The 26863-nt window shown below is 35.8% G+C and overlaps 1 protein-coding gene across 1 annotated transcript; it reads left to right on the top strand.

Annotated features, from left to right (window-relative positions):
* Positions 1 to 88: 88 nt before the first annotated feature.
* LOC131143843 (probable protein S-acyltransferase 4) lies at positions 89 to 25487 on the top strand. Its single transcript, XM_058092212.1, has 5 exons — positions 89 to 187; positions 2566 to 2742; positions 2833 to 3141; positions 3981 to 4202; positions 25134 to 25487. The coding sequence occupies exons 1-5, from the start codon at positions 89 to 91 to the stop codon at positions 25485 to 25487; spliced, it is 1161 nt and encodes a 386-aa protein (XP_057948195.1).
* The last annotated feature ends 1376 nt before the right edge of the window (positions 25488 to 26863 follow it).

The raw sequence follows: 26863 nt of genomic DNA, 5'->3' as shown, positions 1-26863 counted from the left end.
ATGCGTTGAGAGCATATACATTGGCTTCCGCAAAGCAGGAAAATGTTGCAGATGTGAGCGGAGAAGAAGAACAAAAAGAAAATTCATAATGAGTCAAAACGTGTATCCCAACAGCAGATTTTCCTCTAATAGCAGAGTCCTTTCCAAACCCAATAAGAAGCTCTATCACGTTTGGAAGGGGAACAATGTATTCTCTCTTTCTCTCTCGTGCGCACACAGATGCACATCCATTTGATCAGAATTTGTCCTGTTTTAGCCTGCTTTTTAGCATGCATGATCATGACGACCATAAAAACAAAAAAAAGGGTTCAATTTGTTGTTTCAATTTCATATTATCAAATGAATTGATCGTTTTATTATCCTTTTTTTTAATCCTCATGGGTCTTCTTGATCAAAACATGAGGTTGCTGGTGCTGCTGTTGTCATTGTTGTATCATCCCTTTCCTCTGTAATTTTTTAAAGAAAATTGTAACCTGAAATGAAGCTGTTGGGATTTAATGTTTTTATTCTTATTGGTTCGCAAGGGCAAAACGAGCCCTAATAATGAGGAGAATACTTGCAGTTACTGCAAAAACATTACAACCCTTCGAGCTTATTGTTATACAGAGAATATAAAATTTGCTTCAGAAACAATGTGTTTTTATTTGAGGACAATATGTTTGTATTTAGCTTTATTGGGTGCAAGATTAACATTCTATTTACAGTTCTTGTGTAGTTGGTCTGTGTTAAATGGAGAATGTATGAATGCATGAGTCCAGTTGATGTTGCATTTATGAACAATGACACTATGAAGTATATATTTATTGGCTGTTTTGCATTTTTTAAAATTTTTTTTTCAAAACTTATAGGAGGTTCTCATAGCTTAGCTTGAGATGGTTTGCAGAAAAATTCAAATGCCAAATCTGAATCAAGGATGTTGCACTATTTGAGACCATAATGTGTGATGTGCGGCCCTAATTGGGTGAAATCGGTTAGCAATAGCAAAATGCAGCATGTATGAGATAGAAAATGGCAATCTAGACTAGAAAAAGCAAGATCTAAATCTATTGCATTTCAGTGGCAAGATCATGACAATGTTGATTGTCGAAAGGTATCCCGGATTTTGACTGTAATATATAGAAAGCATCGCGTATTTATGTGTGCATGCAAGTGTTTGATTACTTGTGGGAGTTTCAGAATTGGGTGTCTTACCAAGGGTTTTTTTTTTTCCAAAAAAATTGAAATCTTTATTGATATGCCCTCACTTTTGGCGGAGGAATACTGTGGTCACAAGACAAGTATTGAACGATTACAGATCATCAAAATCAAACCCTCCCAGAAACAACACCAAAAACCAACCAAACCAAGATAACAAATCCAAACAATGCTAAATAAGAAACAAACAATCAATTAACTTAGAAACTCAAAGCCTACAGCGACTGAATTTGGGGAGCAAACAATTTTTGGTTCTTTATTTCCTGGAACTTTCATTTATAGTCAATGCTTTTAACTACCTGATATTTATATATTCTGCTTCCACATACTTTTTGAACAATATCCTTGGTAGAAACAGTTATTTTTCACTATTTGCTAATCTGCTGTTTTAATGATTGAAATATTGTTGAGTTGTTTCTTGCATTGGAATCATGAGATTCTTTACTTTGATAGAAACAATAAGCCATACATACATGGGTACACAAGAATATTTGATCGTTTGTAAATGATTTGAATTCCTGGTGAAATAATGCAAGATTCATTATATTGAGGGTTATTGATTTTAATTGATGACATAGCTTCTTGTTTGACCTAAAAAAGGAATGTTCATTTATGTGGTGATCTTTTAATTCCCCCTTTTGGTTATCACGTACTAAATTATCAGCTTTGATGTCTTTCTTCTTCTTAGTTGGCCCACTTGCATTTGTTGCAGATGCTGCCATGATTATTTAGTTGATTCACCTGTTTAATTAGGTCATGAACCAACTAAAGTGCTTGAAGATAAGAGACAATTTCCAGATTATTATTTACAGATATTATATGGTCTAGGAGAATATATATGTTAAATTATAGTAATCATTGATGCTAAGCTTGTCAAATTGATCGACTAGTTGATGACCTATGATTAAGATAGACAGAGTATTTATTGGATTAGCATGGACTATATGTTTCTGTATCAGTGAAACTGCATAGACATTCTTACCTTGCATATTTGCAGTTTTTTTAGCAGATATCCTCTATAATAGCTGCCTCACAGTTTTTCAAAACAGTTTTCCTTTATTTTTTATAGTTTAAAACTTTTCAAGGATATAGAACCATATGTCCTGAAAGCAATGGAGCATGTGCATTGTGCGTGCCCATTTTTAAAGCCAGTTTAAAAGAGTTGAAAATATGACTTCTGAGAAAACTTGAGAGATTTTCATATGAAAAATATAAGTTATCCTGAAGTCTCATTAGTTCTAGTGGAAACATCATAGTGGCTGAGAATACGAAGCAGTATTTAAATCTTGGTTGCAGTTATGTGTGGTATTGTCGTACAGACAAACACTGATGAAGCTTTCTTTTCTCATTTTGTTTATTTGGTCATGTCAGAAATTTTGCTGTGGTGGGAGGGTGGTCTTTGGCGCAGATGCGGCGTCACTATATTTAACTACATTACTCATAGGGGGTCCAGCAACAACTTTCAGTGTTAAAATGGTTTTAAACATCAGAGAAAATGATCTGTTTGGCTATCCTGTACTTATCATAGAACTGATCCTCACTGTTCTGGTCAGTAAAATGATGTCTTCTATGTGACATGGGGAGTAGAGCTTGGTGTATCAACTGATTTTTAAAATTTCCTATTGGTAAACTATGCAGGTTTTCATTTTCCTCTTCTTGACATCTGGTAGAGATCCAGGAATAATCCCAAGGAACTCAACACCATCTGAATCAGATGAAGCATTCTATAAAACTTCCTCATCAATGGAATGGGTCAGTGCGAGAACACCAAATTTGAAATTGCCCCGAACAAAGGATGTTACAGTCAATGGACACACAGTTAAAGTAAAGTACTGTGAAACTTGTTCTCTGTATCGTCCACCACGTGGTTCTCATTGCTCGATCTGCAACAACTGTGTGCAGAGGTTTGATCACCACTGCCCATGGGTGGGTCAGTGTATTGGAGTGGTAAGTTATTCCAATGGACTCCTATGCTTAAAGAATAATAATGCATTTGAACATTCTGTGATAATTGTAACTGACATTGCAGTTTAATGAGTTCAGGATCAGAGTGCATGCATTTTGTCTTATTCTTACATTTACTTGTTTTTGGAAGGGTTTGGCATGGGTGCGGTGTGAAGAATCTATACAACTCCTTTTTTTTTCTTTGTCTTTATTTTTAAATAAAAATTTGCATTAGGCATTCAATAGGCAACTTTATTTCTATTTACCCATTTTCTACTGTGACTTTCTATCTTTTGTTTACGAATCTCTTGGCTTGGAGTCTTAGATCATAAAAGTACCATCAAATGCATTATTTATTTGACAGAATAATTTTTTTAAATGCTCTATAAGGTTCTTCTTATGTGTGTGTGTAGATGAATCATGAATTAAATATTATGGAAAAACAGATGTTGGAAAAGGTACTGGAAACATAATTGCTTTCTAAGTACAAGAATTAGGCTCTCTTTTAATCCAGATTCCATATCAGGTCTCCTGGAAAAAAAATTGATTCTTTGCGAAGTCAAAATGTTGAAAATAGGCCAGATATACATGCTTCATTCATCTCTCATTGGGGAATCCTGTATGGTGATTATATCCCATCACCAGCACCATAATGATTTAATGAAAGCATCCAGTACGCTCATTTTCCTCTTGCTTCACCCTTTTTTTTGTATTGAATTTGAAAACAACAGATTATACGATGTGTAAATTTTGATTCTCTTTCATTAATAAATTCATGAATTTCTTTTTTGTTCTTTTTGGAAATAACTAACCATCCTTGTCATTTTTTTATCTTGTTGCAGCGTAACTATGGGTTTTTCATCTTGTTTATATCCTTGACAACCTGCCTGTGCATATATATCTTTGTCTTTTCTTGGATCAACATCCTTCAGAAACCAGGAAGCATATGGGGTATCATGTCACGGGATATTCCTTCTGTTATTCTAATAGCATACTGCTTTATAGCAGTCTGGTTTGTTGGGGGGCTCACGGTTTTCCATTTTTATCTGATCTGCACAAACCAGGTGATTTTCTTACTCATCACAATGTTATCTATAATGCCTGTGAAAATTTCCCTTCTTTACTTTGAAAGAGACAAACAGAACATGTGTAACATACCCAAAAATAAATCTAGTTCTTTCATGTTTATCATTAATGCTTAATTGCTCAATACATGATCAACACCAGAATCATAGTTCTTTTATCAGGATATATGCAAAATCTGGTTCTCTATTGAACTCTTCTCTGCTTAAGTGATATGTTAGCCCAACATGCAAAACTCTTTTATGTTAACTAATGTTTCCCTTGTTGTTACATAAAAAAACTTATTTGCAACATTGTGACATGGTCAACACTCTGTTTCCACACTTGTCTTGGAGACACATACAAGCTATTTCCACCATACATAATTAAGATCTTTTTTATCATGTAACAATGGTCCTTAATGTTAGGAACCTGTGAGCATCCAGATCAAAGTGACACCAAAGATTTAACGTGGTTCGGTCAATATCGACCTACGTCCACGGAGCACACACCAAATATTCACTATTGCCGAAAAAATTACAATTCCCTCTCTCTCTCTCTCTCTCTCTCTCTCTTCCTCCCTTCTTCCTCTCTACTCTCTCTAAGATTCTCACTATATTTTGTGTCATTCCTCAACCCTCTATTGATAGGGCTGATCTTCCAATCACTATTTAATTACAATTTAAACATAATCAAAAAATATGGGAAGTTACAATCATGAGGTAAATAGACATAAATTGCACCGCATTTTCCAGCTCAGCTCCTCCTGGTTGTCTCCTAGCTCCAACTATAACAATCTCTCACTTGGAGACAGAGACGCCTCCTTACCAAAGTATCATGAATAAATGATGTGCTCATAATATGTGTCTTCAAGCATGAAGACCAACTGAAGTTGAACACAACTTCAGCTTCTCTGTAGTTACCACCTTAGTGAACATATCTGCCGGATTTTTGCTACCTTGGATTTTTTCAAGTATCAACACACCGTCCTCTATCAGAGATCTGACGAAGTGGTAACGCAATCCAATATGCTTAGTTGTAGAATGAAATGCTGAGTTCTTTGCCAGATGTATCGCACTCTGACTGTCACTATACAAAATGTTCCTCACCTGCTTTAATTCAAGCTTCGTTAACAAACCCTGAAGCCAAATCATCTCTTTACTAGCTTCTGTCACTGCCACATATTCAGCTTCTGTAGTGGATAAAACAACAATCTTCTGTATCTGTAACATCCAACTAACAGCTATTGAGCCAACAGTGAATATGTACCCGGTGGTGCTTCTCAATCTCACCTACAAAATCAGCATCTACGAATCCTCAGATTTTCATATCACTTTTTCCGAAACATAGGCACTTATCAATAGTGCCACAAAAATATCTCAAAATCCATTTCACTACTTCCCAGTGTGTCTTCCCTAGATTTGACATATACCTGCTGACAGCTCCCACTGCTTGGCCAATATCCGGTCTGGTACCCACCATAGCATACATTAGACTTCTAACAGCTAAGGCATATGGTACCTTAGCCATAAAGTCTTTCTCTTCATCTGTCTGGTGAGACTGATCCTTTGAGAGATGAAAATGACCTGCCAATGGTGTATTTACAGACTTGGCGCTACTCATGTTGAACCTCTGTAAAACACGGCTGAAATACTCTGACTGAGATAACTACAACGTGCCTTGTTGCTTATCTCTAGAGATCCGCATCCTAAGAATCTGCTTTGTAGGACCCAAGTCTTTTATATCAAATTCCTCTAACAGTTGCTTCTTCAATTTCCTGATCTCTTCTATATCTGATCCTGCGACTAGGCATATCATCAACATATAACAGTAGAATAATATAGCTAACACAATACCTTTTGAAGTAGCAGCAGTGGTCAGCATTGCATTTCTGAAAATTGTTCCTCTGCATACAGCTGTCGAATTTCTTGTACCACTGTCTAGGAGCTTGTTTGAGGCCATACAAACTCTTTTTAAATTTGCATACAAGATTCTCTTTACCTTTTTCTAAAAAACCTTCTGGCTGTTGCATATAGATTTCCTCATCAAGATCACCGTGAAGAAATGTCGTCTTCACGTCTAACTATTCAAGATGTAAACCCTCTGAGGCAACAATACTCAAAACAGATCTGATGGTTGTCAGCTTCACAACTGGTGCAAAAATGTCGGTGTAGTCAATTCCTTCCTTCTGCTCAAAGTCTTTAACTACCAACCGAGCCTTGTACCTCCTGGAGCCGTCATGCTCCTCTTTGATTCTATAAACTCATTTGTTGTGAAGAGTCTTCTTACCAGTGGGCAACTTAGCTAGTTCCCATGTTTTGTTGGAGTTAATAGACTTCATCTCTTCTTTCATTGCAAGCTCCCACTTGCTTGCATCTCCTGCCTGACATGCTTCAACATAGCATTCAGGTTCTCCTCCATCTGTAAGAAGTAAATGGTTCACATACCTCCTATTTGGTACATGTTGGCGAGAAGATCTCCTAAGCTCTGGTGCTGGAGTAGGAGGTGGTGGTGCAGTAATCTGCTCCACATGTTCCTCTGCCTGAGGAATTTCGGTAGTCTGCTGAGGATTCTCTGTGTTCTACTGATGTGTCCTTACACCTTCTAAAACATCATCCACATCTACAAAAGTTGTTTCAGACTCTGTTGTGTGTCTATCCTTGTACACAATCTTTTCATCAAAAATCACATCTCTGCTTCTGATCACCCTTTTGTTTTCATCATCCCAAATGCGATATCCAAATTCATCTCCACCATAACTGATGAAAGTGCATTTTCGGGATTTCGGATCTAGCTTATTCCTGACATGATCATGTACATATGCGACACAACAAAAAATTTTCAAATGTGAAAGTCTTACCTCTTTGTTACTCCAAACTTCTTCAGGAAGACTGTAGTCCAATGGTATTGAAGGACTTCTATTGATCAAATAAGCTGTTATGTTGACTTCTTCTGCCCAAAACATCTTTGGCAGGTCTGACTGCATACGCATGCTTTTGGCTTTCTCTGTCAACGTTCTTTTCATCCGCTCTGCTATTCCATTGTGTTGAGGCATACCTGACACAGTTTTTTCCATTCTAATACCATGCTCATAGCAGAATTTCTTGAACTCGGTGTCAACATACTCTCCACCGTTATCTGTTCTCAGCTTTTTGATTTTCAAACCAGTTTTGTTTTCTACCATCGCTTTCCAAATTTTAAAAGCATAAAAAACATCATATTTATACTTCAGGAAGTAAACTCATATCTTCCGTGAATGATCATCGATAAACGTGACGTAGTAATGCTTTCCTCATGTAGACGAAATGGTTGTTGGTTCTCATACATCTTAATGGACTAGCTCAAGTCTCTCTTTCTTCGGGGTACTGATATTTGTTTGGAAACTGACTCTCTTTAGTTTCCCAAATATGCAATCTTCACATATGTCAATCTGCACCGACTGTAAATCACTCAACTTACCCTTTGAGTGCATTACCTTGAGTCTCTTCTCACTCAAGTGTCCGAGTCATTGATGTCATAAGTTGCTATCATCATTTCCTGTAGCAACTATAATAGACATACAAGTATCAGGAGTTACATAAAGAGTACACTTTTCTTACCTCGAACAATTGTCAATGCACCCTTCGAAATTTTCCATTCATCACCCATGAAAAATGTGTTATAACCTTCGTCTGCCAATTGACCAACTGAGATCAAATTCTTCCTCAAGTCTGGAATATACCTGACATCTCTCAGTTTCCAAACTGACCCATTTATTTTTATCTTTACCGTCCCCTTACCGGAAATGTCACACGGTTGATCATTGTCCAAATAAACTTTAATGAAATTACCTGATGTATACTCCTCCAGGCAATTTCTGCTGCAAGTGGCATGGAATGAAGCCCTAGAGTCTAACACCCAAGACTCCTGTTTGCTCTCCAAAGAGCAGATCAACATCTCATCATTTTTGGAAGCAATATTTGCTTCTGTCTTTGCCCTCGTCTCGTATTCTTTCTTCTGAATTCTGCACTAGTTCTTGTAATGACCAGTTTTTCCACAGTTTCAGCACTCAATAACTTTTGTGCTCTGGGAACCTGTGTCTTATATACCTCTGGGATTTCTGGATTTAGATTGCCTGGGCCTAGATTTGCCACGGTTGTTTAGTCGTCCATACCTGTTTCCTTTGCCTCGACTCTCTATGTTCAAGGCTGAACTCGAAGTGGAGTCATGGTTCAACTGCATTATTATTTCCTCCGTCAAAATCATGCTGACGACTTCATCATATATAAGCTTCGATTTTCCTGTAAAGCTACTGATGGCAGTAACGACACCATTCCAACTTTCAGGAAATTGATTGAGAATCAGTAGGGCCCGAATCTCATTATCAAACGTTATCCCGGCTGAGACAAGTTGATCAGACAACTCATTGAAGTTATTCAAATGTTTGCTAAAACTTTTACCTATAGACATGTTCATCGTAAATAGTCTTTTCATGAGATGTACCTTATTTGCGGTTGAAGGCTGCTCATATATATTAGAGAGCGCATCCATTAGAGACTTGGTGGATGTTATATGCTTAATATTGAATACCACAGATTTCATTGTCATTCTGATGGCTCTGAGAGCTTTTCGATCAAGCAACTCCCACTCGTCCTCGTTCATGGATGTTGGCTTACTCTTTAATGGTAAGTGCAATTCCTTCCCAAACAAATAATCTTCTATCTACATCTTCCAGAAACCGAAATTGTTTCCATTGAACATTTTGATTTTTAAGCTCTTTTCATTCGACATCTCAAATTGCTGATCTAGAGATGGAATTGGCTTAAATGGATAGCGCGGTTGGATCCGGAACGATCGTAAACCCTAGTAATGGTTCAAGTCGCTTGAAAAACGAATCCAAAACGACTCCGAAAAACTCAGTCAAAGTTTGGTCAAACCTAATCAAACTTGGTCAACTCTGCTGACGTGGCACAATGATGTGGCAGCTGTGTGGCAGTGGGACCCACCTGCTGACGTGGCAATGGGGTTCACCTGCCAATGTGACAGTGGGGTCCACTCACTGACGTGGCCGCTGGCGTGGCACCCGTTTGGCTGACGTGGCGCTTTGACGGCGGTTGACTTAGCAATGTTGACGTGGCCGAGTTTGTGCTTGCGGGTCGGATCTGGTTCTCGCGGAGCGGGTCTTGGGTTGATCTGGTCTGAATTAGCGTCCGGGTCGGGTCGGGTTCTCTCTAAGTCGGGTCGAGGCTGACCGAGCGAGGACGACGCGTACAACGCGTGCAACGCGTGAGGGAGCTAGTTCCCGTCGTGTGGCGAGGCGTTTTGCTCCAGCAAGGCACGTGAGGGCGCGTGAGCCTTCGTCTGAACTTCGTTCAAGCTTCGGCTTGCACGGTTTTCTTCGTCTTGGCGAGCTGAATGCGATGGTGGCCTCAAAACTTGGTTTCGATCCACTGGATAGAGCTCTGATTTTGGGATCACTTCCAATCTGACTTTCCTGCTCCAACCGGGCTCTGATACCACTTGTTAGGAACCTGTGAGTATCCAAATCAAAGTGACACCAAAGATTTAATGTGATTCGGTCAATATCGACCTACATCCATGAAGCACACACCAAATATTCACTATCATTGGAAAAATTACAATTCCCTCTCTCTCTCTCTCTCTCTCTCCCTTCTTCCTCTCTACTCTCTTTGAGCTTCTCACTATATTTTGTGTCATTCCTCAGCTCTTTATTTATAGGGTTGATCTTCCAATCACTATTTAATTACAATTTAAGCATAATAAAAAAATATGGGAAGTTACAATCATGTAGTGAATAGATATAAATTGCACCGCGTTTTCCAGCGCAGCTCCTCCTGACTGTCTCCTGGCTCCAGTTATAACACTTAAGTCAAACCATTTAGATCAAGCATGCCTCTATCAAGATTTATACAAAAAATTCCTGTTCTTAGATTGTCTAAAAAGTAAAAAAATTATAGTTAGCATGTAAAATTAACACTATAGTTGGATGAGGCATGGATCATGCTCTCTTTAAGATGATTTATGTCCCTATTTAACTGGTGCAGAAAGTTAACAACGTGTCAGCTCTTAGATATAAGGCAAAACAACATCTCTTAAGAACCTGCACATCCTTGAGGGGCTGATGCTTTGCACAAACATTCTATTTCTTTAACCAGAACAAATATAAATAGAGAAATAAGCAGTGATTAAGAAAATTAAGAGAAATCAGGGATGATGATCTGAGAATGGAGCATATTGGGTCTATTTATAGACTCACGAAGAACCAACGTAATTAATGATAAAATAAAATATAAAATTAAAAATAAATTTGAAATAACACAATGGAGCAGATAACAATAATAAAAGCATTCTAGCAACATAAATAAAATTGAAAACTAAATGGAATGTTAGAGCCTTGAACTCAGAAGTAATATACATGGTAGAAATCCCATATAGATGCCTCTTTGAGCAATGAGCTTGGAGGTTCTATGTAGATGGGGGGCATACTGGAATAAAGTTCATTTCTCCCCTTCTTGCATCTCACCCTGTGCCCATGCAAGTGTATCTATATATTCTTCAACTTCTCAAATAGGATGGAATATAATAATAGCACACTCCTACTCTCTAGCCAAAGCAATGCCTGATATTAAAATATCATGCTTAATGAAAGTCTTAGAGCCTTTAAAGCCTCATTTAGTGTTTCAATCATTGCTTTGTTGAGTCAAAGCACATTTAGACTTTAAATGTAACTTCTTTAATGCACTTAGATTCTATCACACATAATGCCTGGACAACAATCTGTTGTTGTTCATTCTCAGATATGCATAGCGGAAGCACACAATCACACATGAATCAATCAACAACCACCAATGCAATCACTCGATGATGAAATATACTCAAAAAGAAAAAACTCAATTAGAAGAATAAAAAACACAAGTAAAAACACAAGATTTACGTGGTTCAAAAATTTGCCTATGTCCACGGGAGCAACAACCTCTTTTCCACTATAAATAATGTAAAAAGCTTACAATAGGGTTACAAACCAATGTTTATATGTGAATGTTGGAATTTGTGTGATTCCAATAGGGGCGACACAATATTTGTTATCAAGGTTCTGCCAAACCAGCCTACGTCCCTGCCTTGGGCATACCCCCAAGGATTACACTACTCCTGCTTACTTAAACGGGTGAAGCATAAGCTGTTACAACCTCTCCTTACGGGGCGAGGTAAACTCCAGCTCAATTATAAGGCTGAGCCCAACTTGTTTCACTGACGGGGTTGAGACTCTCCAATTCAAATTCTAGGCTGAACCCAACCGGTCTCACTTACGAGGGTGAGACTCCCTAATTCAATTAATGGGATGAACCCAACCGGTACATTAAAAACATTTTTGTGCATATGAAAATGCCTCTACAACTAAGCTGAGATGTACAACAAGAAAGCTTTATAAAATGCACTCTAATATGATATGAGTTATGCTTAGCAGAGTAAGGGTGCTTTTCTAAAAATGATTTTGCACAAAACAAAAATACAAACATTTGATATTCAATGTGCAAATCAAAGCAAGAATGTATTTCTCCAATATATTATTTACCATGGAAATATATGGAGAAATGTCAAAGCAAACTTCCAAAATGATTTTCAAAATGAAAAGGAAATGAAAGAGTTAATGCCTTGAATGAAAAATAAAATGCCTATAAAAATTACTCTCTTGTAAAAATGATTTACAAATAAATGAAAGAGAGTTTTGGAGAGTAAAAGATTTGGCCCAAGAAATAGTTTTTGTAGTAAAACCTAAGTTGGGGAAAATTTGATTACAAGAGGTTAAAAATATTTGAGAGAAAATATTTGCTAATCAAAGTTACTAATCAAAGCAAATGAGGGGGTAGTTATAGTTTTTCAACAAAATACGACCATTGGGGACAAATTAGGAATTTTGGAAATGTTTTAATTGAGTTTTAACCCTAATTACCCCGATAAAAAAATGGCAACCCGAGAGGTTCAGTTTGCTGACCCTTAGGGTCAACCGAACAGACTCAGAGAATTTGAATTGAAATTTAGGTTCGGTTTGTAGAAGGCAGTGGCTGGTCGACCGAGGTAGGCGAAAATCCAAACCTTCGAGGTTCGGTCGCCTGTCCTCAAGTTTGGTTTGCCGGATCATAAGGTTCGGTCGTCCTGGGCCTTTTTGAACTACAAGTTTGGTCACCTGGGAGCAGTGGAAAAGCCAGTGACTAGGGTTCAGTCAATCGTGAAAGCTACGCTCATTTTGGTTCGGTTGCCCGAGGCATGGTCAACTATTGACCTCCAGCTAGTTCGGTTGACCGAGGCATTTTATATTGCCAAGGTTCGGTCACCCGAAACATCACAAAAATGGCCTTAATGTCCTGTTTGGTCTATTGTGCAATTTCAACCCTAGTGAAAAAGCATGTGAGTAAGGGTCATGGTTCCTATTGTCATTCAATGGCCTAGGCTTTTTAATTAAACCCAAAAACCCAACGTCAGTTGACCACCCTAAGGTCTGTCTATGACCTTTGGTTCCCTACGGTCAGTCTAAGGCCTATCTGAGCATTAAGTCATATCATGTAGGATGTATGCATTTATTATAGACCAGAGATATATAAAAATTAATGCAATACAATTAAACTCAAATGTCTTCTTCTTCTCCTCTACTCTTTGACATCATGGAATACGCTAGTTTTGAGCTTTTAAGTCTTATCTTGGCTTTCATGTTCTCTTGATCTTATGTGTGACCTGAATTATACATGTTCAGCACTTAAACACACACATAAGAGACACTTGTATTTGTCAGCATCAAAACAGAGATCGGATTCAAGAAGCCAACAATCTCCTCCTTTTTTAATGATGACAAACACATAGGAGTAAAATGGGTACGGTCTGAAAAGGCTCCTCCCAACAATATGCATAAAAAGTATAAACAGTAAAGTTCAAGCATATTCACAAAAGAAGACATTACAAATGATCATGCATTTAATTTTAGCATTCAAGCATAGGCTCAGGAATTTGCCTCTATGTTATTTGCCCTCAAGAAATTTCCCCTTTTTGGTCATAAACATTTTGTTCATAAAAATTCTCCCCCTCTTGGCATGAACAAAAAGGGTTAAGTTAAGTAGAAAACATTTGAATATTTAAAAACATATTTAACAAGAGAACTCCCCTTTTTGAAAAAAAATTCAATTTATTTAGAAAATACTCTTCGTTTATAGTTTTGACATTTATTTTTCATACAACACAATATAACTAGTTATTACAAAGAATGCCATGATAAACACGGTCAAACCAAAAGTATACACAAACTAATTCATGTTGAACACAACATAAGACCTGCAAAAGATTGGAATTTAAAAACATGCGGCATATGATTGCAAGTGTTGGTTTGAGCATAAGAGTGGTCTAACTAGTTCATATGCATTTCATGAACAATCAATGAACCAGTTATGCAATGCAACACCCTTAAGACAATTTCATGATATAAAATTTTTAAGACAAGATAGCACAAGTCATGAAGCATAAAGCATACAAGCAAGAAAAAATATATATTCTATATAAGTTCAATTCTTGCTTTTAAAAATATATATAAATAAATATATATGCATAAAAATATATATCCCCTTTATGGTTTTCAATAAACACTGGGGACGATGCTTGCTGAAAAAGAAACTTTAATTGAAGTTCAAGCAAGTAAAAGTTTTTCTGGTTTGGCATTTAAGTGCAATCCATAATATGACCAGAAAAAGCTAACCACATAGATCACAAAGATACTAGAAAATTTACGAACAAGGATCATATGGCAAGACCTAAGACACTGTGACAAACAAAATATTTTCATTTATAATATTCAATAAAGACATTACAATTAAGCACAAGCCACAATGAATTCAAAAACCAAATCTAAACTAGAAATGTTGTGAGCACAGCAAGATAGAAAAATAATTTCTAGGTGCTCCCACTACCAATTTGATTACTTGCTTTAGATTTTGTTAATTACTTATACTGATATTGATTGTGAAAATTCATTAAGATTTTGAACAGTATAAGTGTCATTTTCATTCTTAACCAAATTTTACTGGATATAAGTTAAATCGTTTGTTTTCCACCAGTAAAATGTCCCTAAACGCACATGCACTAAAAATCAAATACTAAGTCATGCATGGTGTTCATCCGTACCATGAACAATCCATATCAAAGATTGATTCAGTAAAGACACGATATGAAGTTCAAGGTAAAACAATTTCAGAGTCAAAAAGTAGTAACAATGAAGAAGTGAGTCCATGGGGCAGGTGCTATTAATCCTTTTCGCAAGGATGGGGCTTAAACTCCCCGGTATAGTCTCAAGCATACATAATTGTATTAACGTTCAAGGATGAATTTCATTCAAGCGCATTCATCACATGTTCATCCTTCATAACAAAACTTAGCATGCAAGAGATTGTAGGCATTAAGCTCTTATTCATTTTTCCTAATAGTGGGGCTTAAACTCCCCTATATATTTGCGTGCACACATACTTGCATTATAGCTCAAGGATGATGGTCATTTAAGAACATTCCTCATATTTCATCCTTTCTATGGATTTCAGCATGCACCAAATAATAATCATTCAGCATATACGCATAACATATTGCATTTGAGTTTAATGCACGATAACCAATCAAGGCTATGCTAAAAAAATGCAATAGGGGATCAAAAGATGAATGATACAAACTTAAAATACAATGAGTGTGCGCAAAGTGAAAACTCCCCCCTGAGTCATGCAATCTTCCTAGTTACATAGACCTGAAATGTATGACATGATTATTAACCATTTGGGTCCAACATGATGTTCACATCCTAGGGATTAGGACCAAATGGTGCCTATGAACTAGATTTTCCTAGACATAAAGAATTTGTCTAATTTCAAGCATTCTATGAGAGATTAAGGATTGTTAAAATTGTACATGTTTTCAAATTATATAGCATTTTAGGTTTTACATGTACTAACCCATTAAATTGTTTTGCATGCATTTTTAACTAAGGATGAAAATTAATATCCATTTATCATTCACTCATCCTTTCAAAAAAAAATTTAGCAGCATTTTATTTTACTCATTTTGGTACATGATTTTAATTTTGGGGAAAATTTCGACTAAAATTTCGGCAGCATGTCGTCTGTAAATTGGATACCAGTTACTTTAAGCATGCGAGAACCTATATCCATTACTAGCATGCAATTCTCATCACTGCATCAGCTATGCAGGAGGCATTCATTACAAGCATGCTTTTTAGTAGTTCAATCAATATAAACTATCCATTAAACAATATAGTCATTCAACAAGCAATGGATAGTGGCATTTAGCTCAAAGCAGATCAAATTAAAAAAAATATCCATCCATTAAAAAATATATTCATTGAGCACAAATGGATATCTGCATTTAGCTTAACAACAAATCACCCAAAAAATATAAGCACAGATTAAAAACGTTTATTGGATGAATTTTAAAGAACTCCCCCTCAATTAAACAACCTAGGAATTTTCATCTTATGCTCTTAATTTTCATCATTTTATGCTTAGCACTAATTTACAAAATCTAGCAGGGGATATGCTACAGATGCATTTGAAAATGATTAATCTTTTAAGCTCCGTGATAAGTTTAGGGTTATGATATAGTATTATGATAAATTCTCTAAACCCCCATTGCTGTGTGATGGACAAAGATATGTTATATTTGAAATATTTCTACTTAAGCATATACATAGCATCATAAAAAAAATACTATCCATTTGAATGAGATATATTTAAACATGCTTATGAGGTTTAATTTTAGAACTGATAATGATATGAGCATGCGCTAGTAAATATTATCATATATTAACCAATCATAATTATATGTATATATTAAGCTTAGATTAGATAAGATCATTAAAACTCACATATTGGCTAGATTTTCTTAGGGTTCTTAGTATAACAATAGTGTATATTAAGGTTTAGAATTTTAAGCATTATACACTATTTAAGCATTTAAGGCATTCTAACCCTATTTACAACAATTTCTAAAATCTTATGAGTATTAAAAAAATATTCCTATTTAGCTTCTCATAAGATGACATGCAATCACAGAAATATTATATGATTCACAATAATAATCTAACACAAAAATGCATCAAGTGAATCATAACATGAACTAACTAATAAATTAGAATGAGGAAATATATACATTTGTGTTTTACTCCTTCTTAAGCATTTGAACTCGAAGTGGTGTCTTTTTCTCTCTTAATTTTTCAAAAATCTTATGGTTCCCAAAATTCTTAGCACTTAGAAGAATATACACTCATAAAAGCATTAGTGACTAAGGCATAATAAAAGTATGCATGACACTTAAGATGATATGCATTAAGTTCAAGTCATGCACTTTCAAATCATTTTCATGTTTGGGAAACAATGCATTTTAAAATCATTTTTCTATGGGATATGATAACTTTGACACACGCTTTCCAAATCCTCCAATCATTTGATTTTACAAAAGGATTTTCAATAATCAAACAGTAAAATCTATACGATAAAATAGTGGAGGATTTGCAAAGGGTTGACCCTCAAAAAAAGGATACACCGAAAAATGAGTCGTTGCAATCTTTATGCAAATGTGGTTAAGCTTATTGCAACCAGACTTTGATACCAGTTATTGGAATTGGTGTGATCCCAAGAGGGGGGTGAATTGGGTTTTAAAACTTTTGAGCTAATTTAAACATTTCGTTATATCATATCCCATTTCAATTATGGTCGTGTATGTAAAATGATTAAACTATAAGTGTAAACATACACATGTGGCATATCTCATTTAAATAAAGGTGTGCATGCAAATAATTAGAACTATGAATGAAGAAGTATACACGTGTGAAATTTAAAGTATAGTAATTAAATGAGATAGAGAGAGAGCGACACAATATTTGTCATCAAGATTCTACCAAACTAGCCTACGTCCCCGCCTTGGGCATACCTCTCAAGGATTACACTATCCCTGCTCACTTAAACGGGTGGAGCAAAATCCATTACAACCTCTCCTTATGGGGCGAGGTAAATCCCAGTTCAATTATAAGGTTGAGCCCAACTTGTCTCACTTACAAGGTCGAGACTCCCTAGTTCAAATTCTGAGTTGAACCCAACCGGTCTCACTTATAGGGGTGAGACTTCCTATTTCAATTAGTCGGATGAACCACCCTGGTACATTAAAAACATTTTTGTACATATGAAAATGCTTCTACAACTAAGCTAAGATGTACAATATGAAAGCTCTATAACATGCACTCTAATATGATACGAGTTATGCTCAGTAGAGTAAGGGTGCTTTTCTAAAAAAGATTTTGCACAAAACAAAAATACAAGCATTTGATATTCAATGTGCATATCAAAGCAAGAATGTATTACTCCAATATAATATTTACCATGGAAATATATGGATAAATATCAAAGCAAACTCCCAAAATGATTTTCAAAGCAAAAAGGAAATGAGAGAGTTAATGTCTTGAATGAAAAACAAAATGCCTACAAAAATTACTCTCTTGTAAAAATGATTTATAAATAAATGAAAGAGAGTTTTGGAGAGTAAAAGATATGCCCTGAGAAATAGTTTTTGCAATAAAAAATAAGTTGGAGGAACTTTGATTAACAAGAGGTTAAAACTATTTGAGAGAAAATATTTGCTAATCAAAGCAAATGAGGGGGTAATTATAGTTTTTCAACAAAATATGACCATTGGGGACAAATTAGGAATTTTGGAAATATTTTAATTGAATTTTAATGCTAATTACCCTGGTAAAAAATTGGCAACATGAGACGTTCGGTTTGCTGACCCTTAGGGTCGATCGACCGAACAGACTTAGAGAATTTGAATTAAAATTCAAGTTTGGTTTGCCGAATGCAGTGGCCGGTCGACCGAGCTAGGCAAAAATCTGAAACTGTGAGGTTCAGTCACCTGTACTCAAGTTTGGTTTGTCGAATCATAAGGTTCGGTCACTTGGGGCCTTTTTGAACTACAAGTTCAGTCGCTCGGGAGTAATGGAAAAGCTAGTGACCAGGGTTCGGTCGACCGTGGAAGTTACGCTCATTTTGGTTTGGTTGCCCGAGGCATGGTCAACTATTGACCTCCACCCAATTTGGTCGACCGAGACATTTTATATTGCCAAGGTTCGGTCACCCAAACATCACAAAAATGGCCTTAATGTCCTGTTTGATCTCTTGTGCAATTTCAGCCCTGGTGAAAAAACATATGACATTCAAGTGTAAGGGTCATGGGTCCTATTGTCATTCAATGGCCTAGGATTTTTAATTAAGCCCAATAACCCAACGTCGGTCAACCTAACCTAAGGTCTGTTTATGGCCTTTGGTTCCCTACAGTCAGTCTAAGGTCTATCTGAGCATTAAGTCATATCATGCAGGATGTATGCATTTATTATAGACCAATGATATATAAAAGTTAATGCAATACAATTAAACTCAAATGTCTTCTTCTTCTCCTCTGCTCTTTGACATCATGGAATACGCCAGTTTTGAGCTTTTAAATCCTGTCTTGGCTTTCATGTTTTTTTGATCTTATGTGTGACCTGAATTATACCTGTTCAGCACTTAAACACACACATAAGAGATGCTTGTGTTTGTCACCATCAAAACAGAGATTGGATTCAAAAAGCCAACAGCTAACACTAAATGTACAAGAACCTTAGATCCTATCTAAACAATCCCTGTAGCAATCCCCGAAGGAAAGCTCTCCGATTAGCCCAATCTACTATCCCCCGATTTGAATTTACGTGATCTGCGCCGACTGAAATCGTCAACGGTTTGGTGCTGAGAAAAACACCCTCTGCATTCTACCCGAAACCATCGATGGTTTGCCTTCAGACTTGCAGACTCCTCTCATGCCATTGTCCCTCGCTTCACGTAGCTTTCTCTGATACATATAATCTGCACTGAATATGAGCCACATCCTTAACACAATCATATTACGACCTAAAACGTACATCCAGGTCCTTATAAGTAATCTAGACACTATTCAAATGTTATAGAAAGTGGCCTCATCCATACTCATATAGGCGTTTTATCATGGATTGACTTGTGGTTACACAGCCCATTCATCCATGCTTAGACATCATTAAGATCAAATTAAAACTCCATACAAATTTAAAATATTTGCTTATCCTATAAACTACAACCTGCAAACATGCTACACTATCGAAATGAAACATAAAAGTAAAATTTAAAAATAAAGCATGCTATCCAAACACTATTCATTTGTCCCTTCTCAAGATTTCCTTATAGGTGTTTCACTTTCATCTTTAAGCTTTACTTCCATCCTCTTCAATGAATTCCAAATCTCATTTCTAGCTAGAGCTTTTATTAAAGGATTTACAATATTTTTGTCAGATCCTCCTTGGATAATGTTAGTAGTGCCATTTGTCGAATAAGATTTTACAACTCCATGTTTTCTCTCACAGGTCAGGATTTTCCCTTATAATATTTATATATTATGATGTACTTTGCTGATAGCAGGAGTTTTATCAGAGCATAGTAGGAAAATGTGGTATTAGTTTACCTCTCATAAGCATACTAATTAATAAATTTTTTGACCACCTTGCTTCATTACTAGAAGTGGCCAATGCAATAAGCTCAGCCACCATTGTGGATTTAGCTAGAACAATCTATATTTTAGACTTTCAACTTATAGTTCATTGCCCAAGGTAAAAATATAAACACTAGTCATAGGATCACTGAAATGCAGATTCTAGGTTGCACCGTTATATCCTTTAAGGATGCAATGATATTTCTTATGATGCAAACCATAGTTTTATGATTTCTTTAATCACTTCATAACATGATTAAGGGCATTCTAATGTTCAAACCAAGGTTCTTTAGCAAACCGACTTAGTGAACCAAGTGGAAAGAAATATTTGGTACAGCTATTTAAGTTGTTGAATATCCTAAGCTCCTTAAGATGCTGATCTAAAGATGTGCCCATAGGCATATAACCAAAATAATTAACTTTCATAAAAAAGAATTTTCACATACATAATGCTTTGTAAAATTTATGCCTAGCATAACGTTTTTCACCTATTAAAGAGAGAATTCATTAATAGGGCATCAAGAGGGTGCCTTCCAAGTACAAGAAAAGAAAATGAAAGATTAAAAAAGTGTTGAATCATCCGATGACCAGGTATCCATGAAATCAAGAATTGTATCTGTACTACATGTATAGTCTCCTAAACCAATTTGTAAGAGTTGTTAGCCATCCATTCTTGGGTACTACAAGAATTTGTTCCTTCAAAAGCCCTTGTGTTTCTCTTTCTCTCCTCACTCAATCCAAAAATATGGTGAGTAGGATCAATGATGAATCTTTTTTTCCTTTTTCATGTTTGTAAATACACTTCGAGGCCCTGATCTCCTATTCCATGGTTTCCTGGTTGGCTAGAGCAGTAGCCAAATTTCAAAAATTGCTAGTCAAGGGTCTATGTAGCAGAATGTGGTCCACTGCATCAACTTTGCATAGAATCTTTTACTAGGAAACATGGACACCTTTGGAAGCCTAAAGTGTCGGTGTCCGACACGTATTTGATCCTGATACCTGTACGACACTCCCTGACCCATATACAACATTTGTCAGGAATTAATTGATTAAGTTTTGTTTTTGGCCACGACATAAACATTTTCCAACATTCTGTGACACGACTAAGATACCTCCAAGACATTTCTTGCACCCAAATGCTGTTTTTGGTTACCCTCTTTAATTCTATTTATAAAATCCCATAAAACAATTGAGGAGAAGTTGAAAGGCTGAGAGTTGAGGTTCTTTTACATTCGAGTTGTTGGGATTTGAAGCACTAGTGCCTGTGTGCCAGTCTTGCACACCGGTGCTAGATCTCCTGACCCCTAGAACCCCTTGCCTTCTCCCAAAAAATAAAATAAAAAAGAATAAAACCATCGTTGGTTTGCTTGTTCATATATATATATATATATATATATATATATATATATATATGTATAGTTTTATATTAATATATTAACGTATACCTAACATGTCGTATTCGTGTCTTGTGTTGGTATCAGTGCTTCCTAGATCTTTTAAACAAAGTTATACACTTATACCCATTTTAAAGGTTATTAATATTGATAATCTTCCCCAAAGTTGCCTTTGGCACAAAAAATCAACTTTCATTTTCCTAGAAAGAAAATTAAAAAATGTGTCATCATTGGGATTTTCTAGCTAGTTGAACGAACTAACCATGAAATAGTTACTTTTGTTAAGCTTCCATTTAGACACATTCAGGTTGGTCCAGTTGGGGACATTTCTTTGAAAGTAGCCATGGAAATTAGCTGAAGCATCTTTGTTGTAGGTTAAATTGAAAATAAGAGGAAACTAGGAACTAAGTGGGGTTGAGCAGCGCCAGGTGTCGTGCAGAAAGAATATGTTGTCACCATTTCTAGTATTGGAATGGATGGGAGTGAATAAATGCCCCCAAACATTTTATGATCCACTTTTGGACACTTACCCCATAGGGCTGCCTTGCCCCCTTTGATGGCCACCCATTATATTTTAAACCGGTGATCTTTCTTCATAGATACTCTCTCTGAATCTCCAAAGCCATTTACCAAGGAAACCCTTATTGAATAGCATGAGAGATTTGAGACCCAAGCCACCTATTAGTATTGGCTGCCCAACAAATTCTTGTTTACTAAGTGAAATTTGAAAACATTCCCTCTATTTCTCATGAAGAAATCATTTTTGCACCTGTTCCAATCTTTTGGCCAAAGAGCAAGGGATGGGGAACAGAGACATGAAATAAACTAAGAGAGTTGGAGAGAGTTTTTTCTTTTTTCTTTTTTCTCTTTTCTTATGAGAGTGAGTCTTCCACCTTTATAGAGCTTTTTATCTCAAGAATATGTTCCTATATCCTTTTTTCCCTTGGACTTTGTGCTAGGAGGGAGACCAAGGTAGTTCATAGGAAAGGCCTACAACTTGCAACCTATGATATAGGCCAAGTAAATGCCATCGTTAAAGAGTTGATGAGCTTCTGCCTCACAGAAGATAATGGTATCATCTATGAAGAGGAGGTGAGAAACTTCCAGCTCAACATTTTCTCCACCATTATCCTTTCTAAAAGTTCTGATCCCTTGGCATTTTCTGTAGCAAGAGGCTGAGCTTCTCCATTACAATGATGAAAAGCAAAGGATATTGGGGGTCTCCTTGCCACAAACCCCTAGAAGAGTGGAAGAAACCCAAAGTGGATACACTAACAAGAATTGAGAAGGATGATCTGGCAATATATTGCTCAATCAATTTGCAACATAAGTTCCCCAAAGTTGATTTTTTTTAGGAAATTGTTTGGAGACCAAAATCTAGGGCCTTGTGGCTTAAGGAGAGGTACCATACCCCAAGCTCTTCCATCGTAAGGCCAATGCTCATAGGAGATAAAACACAAGGAACAATGTAGTAGTTAAGGGGGAAACTTTAGAAGAAGACACAATCATCAAGGAAGTTACTTGCAAATTCTATGAAATCCTTTATTCCGAGCCATTTACATGGAGACTGCAAGTTGAGCGGATTAATTTCAACAGGATCTACTCTTCTACAACTTTGCAATTTGAAATTTGTTTTAGTGAGAACAAAATCCTTTGTGCTCATAAAGATTGTATTGGGGATGATGATTCAATTTCATATTTTCATAAATTTAATTGTTATTATAACTTTTAAATTAAATCCAAATATCAAATATCATCTACTTAAAAACTTATGATATCATCAACACCACCCATTGATTTATAATGGACACACTAATTACTGTTATTAACCTTAAAATCATTTGCAAATACATTGATCGAAAATTTTTGAGTGCTTGTTTCAGCCATAAAACGATTTGGTTAATTTACATACTTTATATTCATTACCAGGTTAACGACCAGCCTTGAACCAATGATAAGGGTGTTAAACCCAAACATCAGGTTCAAGTCATAGAAAAGTCTCTCCTCTAGTGTGGAGGCAAAACTGCATACATTATGCCTGTTAGATTTGCTCGATGACCCTCAATCGAGTGGTTCTTTTCTTATATAGAAGTCATTTTTCCTAATTACAACATCTCCTAACATTAAGCATCCTAATTACAACATCTCCTAACATTAAGCATTGACCCCTAATTCAGGAAAGATATTTATAGACATGTTTCCTAAATAACTATACAACAATTTATGCTAGGTTTAACGGATTTGTTTCCTAAATAAATGTAGAACAATTTATGGTAAGTTTGTTGTCTATCCTACTAAGAATGCCCTCCCTAGACCACCCCCATTGGTGTGGGAGCCTTGTGCACTAGGTAATGCACACATAAAACACATATATTAATTACTAGGTTGTATAAAACCCTCTAGTTGATCCATTTAAATTTTTTCATATAAATCTCTATTGAGGAAAGCAAATTTTAACATCTATTTGATTCATTCTAAGCTTAAGGATTGTAGCTGTAACTATTAAACCTCAAATTGAAGTGACTTTAATTATAGGAGAGTGGTATCAAAGAAATAAATGTCTTTCCCTTTGTTTTTAAAATATTTTAGTGACCAACCTAGCTTTAAATTTATATATGCACCCTCTGATTTTAACTTTCTTATTGACACCCATTTACCAACAATTGTTTTACAATCAGAAGATAAATCGACTATTGTCAAGTTTTATTCAGCACAAGTAAATTTATTTTATTGCTTCTCCCCAAAAAGGAGAATTATGTGAGGTTAAAGCTTCTTGTAAAGTATTCGGTTCTCCATTTATCATACAAATAAGTTTTTTCTAAAAATGGCTGATGATCTTCTAATAGATAAGTTAAATAATCATGACCAAAATCTTGCTCTACTATAACTTTATTACTCGCTTGTGATTCAACTAATACTTGTTTGTAGAATTTGACATCTCATTATTATCTTTACTAGAATTAACGCCACCTATTTTTGAACCTAAAAAATTTATAAAATAAAAAACAAGAATTACATTCTCTAAGCAGGATAAATTGTTGCTCAACCATACTAATGTTAATTAGCAAATGCTTATTTACAACAACAAAAACCAACAATCAAGCCTTAAGTATCACTTGGTTGAGAGAGAGAGAGAGAGAGAGAGAGAGAGAAACAACAACCAAGCATTAAGTATCAATTGGTGGAGAGAGGGGGGAGAGAGAAAAACAACCAAGCCAAGAGAGAGAGAGAGAGATTGTTTAATACCTAAAAATACAATTATTTCTCCAGATTACAAAATCTCGATTGCCAAGGATGTCTCTTTTACTGTGATAGCAAGTATTATTAGATAATATAATTCCATTCTGTAACAATTGCTTCATTAACTTGCATATTGTTTACCACTTTGATGGAGAAAAAAAACAGCTTTCATTGAATGCTTTAAGAATCAAGGATTGGTTAAAATTTTTAATAGTACTTAATAACTCTTTTCTTTTTTTAAAAAAAATTTATGGCTTCTCAAATTTTCTTCAAATAATTACCGTCTTTTGAAATATTCTTGGCACCAAAACTGTTCAACTGTCAACTATATATCTTCCCTCCCTCCCTCCCTCCCTCCCTCCTTCCCTCATATCCTTTCTGCATGTTTTTTTGTGTGCACATAATTTTTATGTTGTGTATATTTAAATTTGATTGCTCCAATGAGAAATAGTCACTTGGTTGATATCTGAGGTTGTAAGAAGGGGAGCGGTAGACTTAGAAGAACTTGGCTGTAGGCAATAAGAAAGGATTTTGCAGCACTCTTAACATTTTGAGGATGTTCCCCTAAATCAGGTAGAATGGAAAAAAAACCAACCCCATCTAGTTAAATCTAAGGCTTCGTGGTGGTGGTGTCCGTAAATTTGGTTCATGCTGAATGATTCTCTTTTGATTGAAAACATTTGTCTCCTGTCTTAACATTCGCTTTTTTTGCAGACAACTTATGAGAACTTTCGATACCGCTACGACAAGAAAGTAAACCCCTACAATAAGGGGGTGCTGCGTAATCTTAGGGAATTCTTTGGCTCTAAAATACCACCTTCAGCAGTGAATTTCCAAGAATGTGTGATTGAAGATGATGATCCAGTCATGAAATCTTTTATTCCAGATCTTGGTGGGGGCATTATGGGCTCAAAACAGAATATTGACAGAGAAATGGGAAGCAAGCTTCATAAGGATGGTGATGTGGCACTTCCAAGTATATTGCAGAATCTGGATTATAGTGGCATTGTTGATGAATTGAAGACGAAGGGGGTTGGCGAGGAGATTGTATTTGATCCCTTTTTGTAGCTCTACTTTCGGGGATAGTGCTCAGACTATTGCATGTAGTAAGCATAGTTAACTCCCGTCACACTTCACCAAATCTTCAGGGATAAAGGTAATCCATATTCCTCTTGTATATTTTATAAAAATTCATCATCATATTGCATGTAATTGTTGTCATTAGCTAAGAATAAATATTCTACTGTCATATTACACAAATAAACACACATGATATACTGTCATATATGTGAAACTATTCAGATATATGTGAAAATAACTACAATATCCTCAGAAGCAGCATAGCAATAGGATTGTATTTGAAAATAAGCTGTAGCTCTTTCACTCCTAAATCTTAAAAGAGTTTATTCTCAACGGTTCTATTTCATGTTTCACTCTCAACTGTTATGTTTAGTCAAATTTAAAGTTGAATATCACGGCACAAGCTTTTGTTTTCCATTTTTTCTTTCTTTTTCTTTTGGAGTAGTAGAGCAGAAAGAAGGTACGCCATCAAAAAAAGGCTTGCCCAATGCATGATTGTGGTGGTGGAAACGACTTCTGTTTTGTTTCTCTGGACCAGGCTGTTCAAGTTCATACTATGACTTCTGTTTCTAGAGAATTTCAATTGGAAACATGCCTAAGATATCATTGAATCATCCTGTGAACGTAAAAATTTATTCGCCAATAACTTCAATCCTTATGATAAAATTTTTAATATGAAAAGCCTCACTTGTGTTTATAATATTCACTATAGGTGCATGATTCCAATTTTTGAACCCACATTTATAAACTAATGTTTTGAGTAAATTAACCTAGAAGTTCACAAATTGGTATAATGCTATTCATTTGCATTGATCCTCAACATGAGGAGCTCAGATGTCAAAACTGAATCATAAAGCTGGTCCCAGGAGCTGAATATTGAAGTAGAAAGGTTGTTCAACCTTGATGAAATGTGAGAAACAATAAATCTTTAGGTGAGACTTGAATAACATTCTATAATGAAAAGTAGATCTTTGAGTGGTTTTGGAAAGCTTCTGTTATTGATTGAGAACTTGTTTATTTCCAGCAGGATCATGCTTTACTATAATGCTGTCCTAGTTAGAAACTAATGGAGATTTATGACGCATTAATTTTGTTAACATTCAAAATTTCATAGCCATAATTTTATGTGAAATACGATTTTGTACACATATGCATGCCCTCATAAAACTGAATTGGTAGATGGATCCAAAGTCGAAACACTGCATGAATAACGAATTGATCAATGTGGCGTCAATCATAACTGATCGATGATTAATATCATAAGATTGAAAAGGGAAAAAAAAAAATGATAGGAAATAATGTGGAAAATAGAAATTTTTTGGTTAATTGAATCCCTCAAATAAAGTATATTGAGACTTGAAGTT

The sequence above is a fragment of the Malania oleifera genome, chromosome 12 (genome assembly GCF_029873635.1).
Source record: "Malania oleifera isolate guangnan ecotype guangnan chromosome 12, ASM2987363v1, whole genome shotgun sequence".
In the NCBI taxonomy this organism is placed as follows: domain Eukaryota; kingdom Viridiplantae; phylum Streptophyta; class Magnoliopsida; order Santalales; family Ximeniaceae; genus Malania; species Malania oleifera.
Note: the sequence above shows the minus strand (reverse complement) of the source record. Positions and strands in the feature narration are given on the sequence as shown.

Excerpts from the sequence above, each read along its gene's own strand:
- LOC131143843 (XM_058092212.1), top strand. The coding sequence starts at position 89 with ATGAGTCAAAACGTGTATCCCAACAGCAGATTTTCCTCTAATAGCAGA. Across the intron at positions 188-2,565 it reads ACGTTTGGAAGGGGAACAAT|AAATTTTGCTGTGGTGGGAG; the intron begins GTATTCTCTCTT and ends TGGTCATGTCAG. Across the intron at positions 2,743-2,832 it reads AACTGATCCTCACTGTTCTG|GTTTTCATTTTCCTCTTCTT; the intron begins GTCAGTAAAATG and ends TAAACTATGCAG.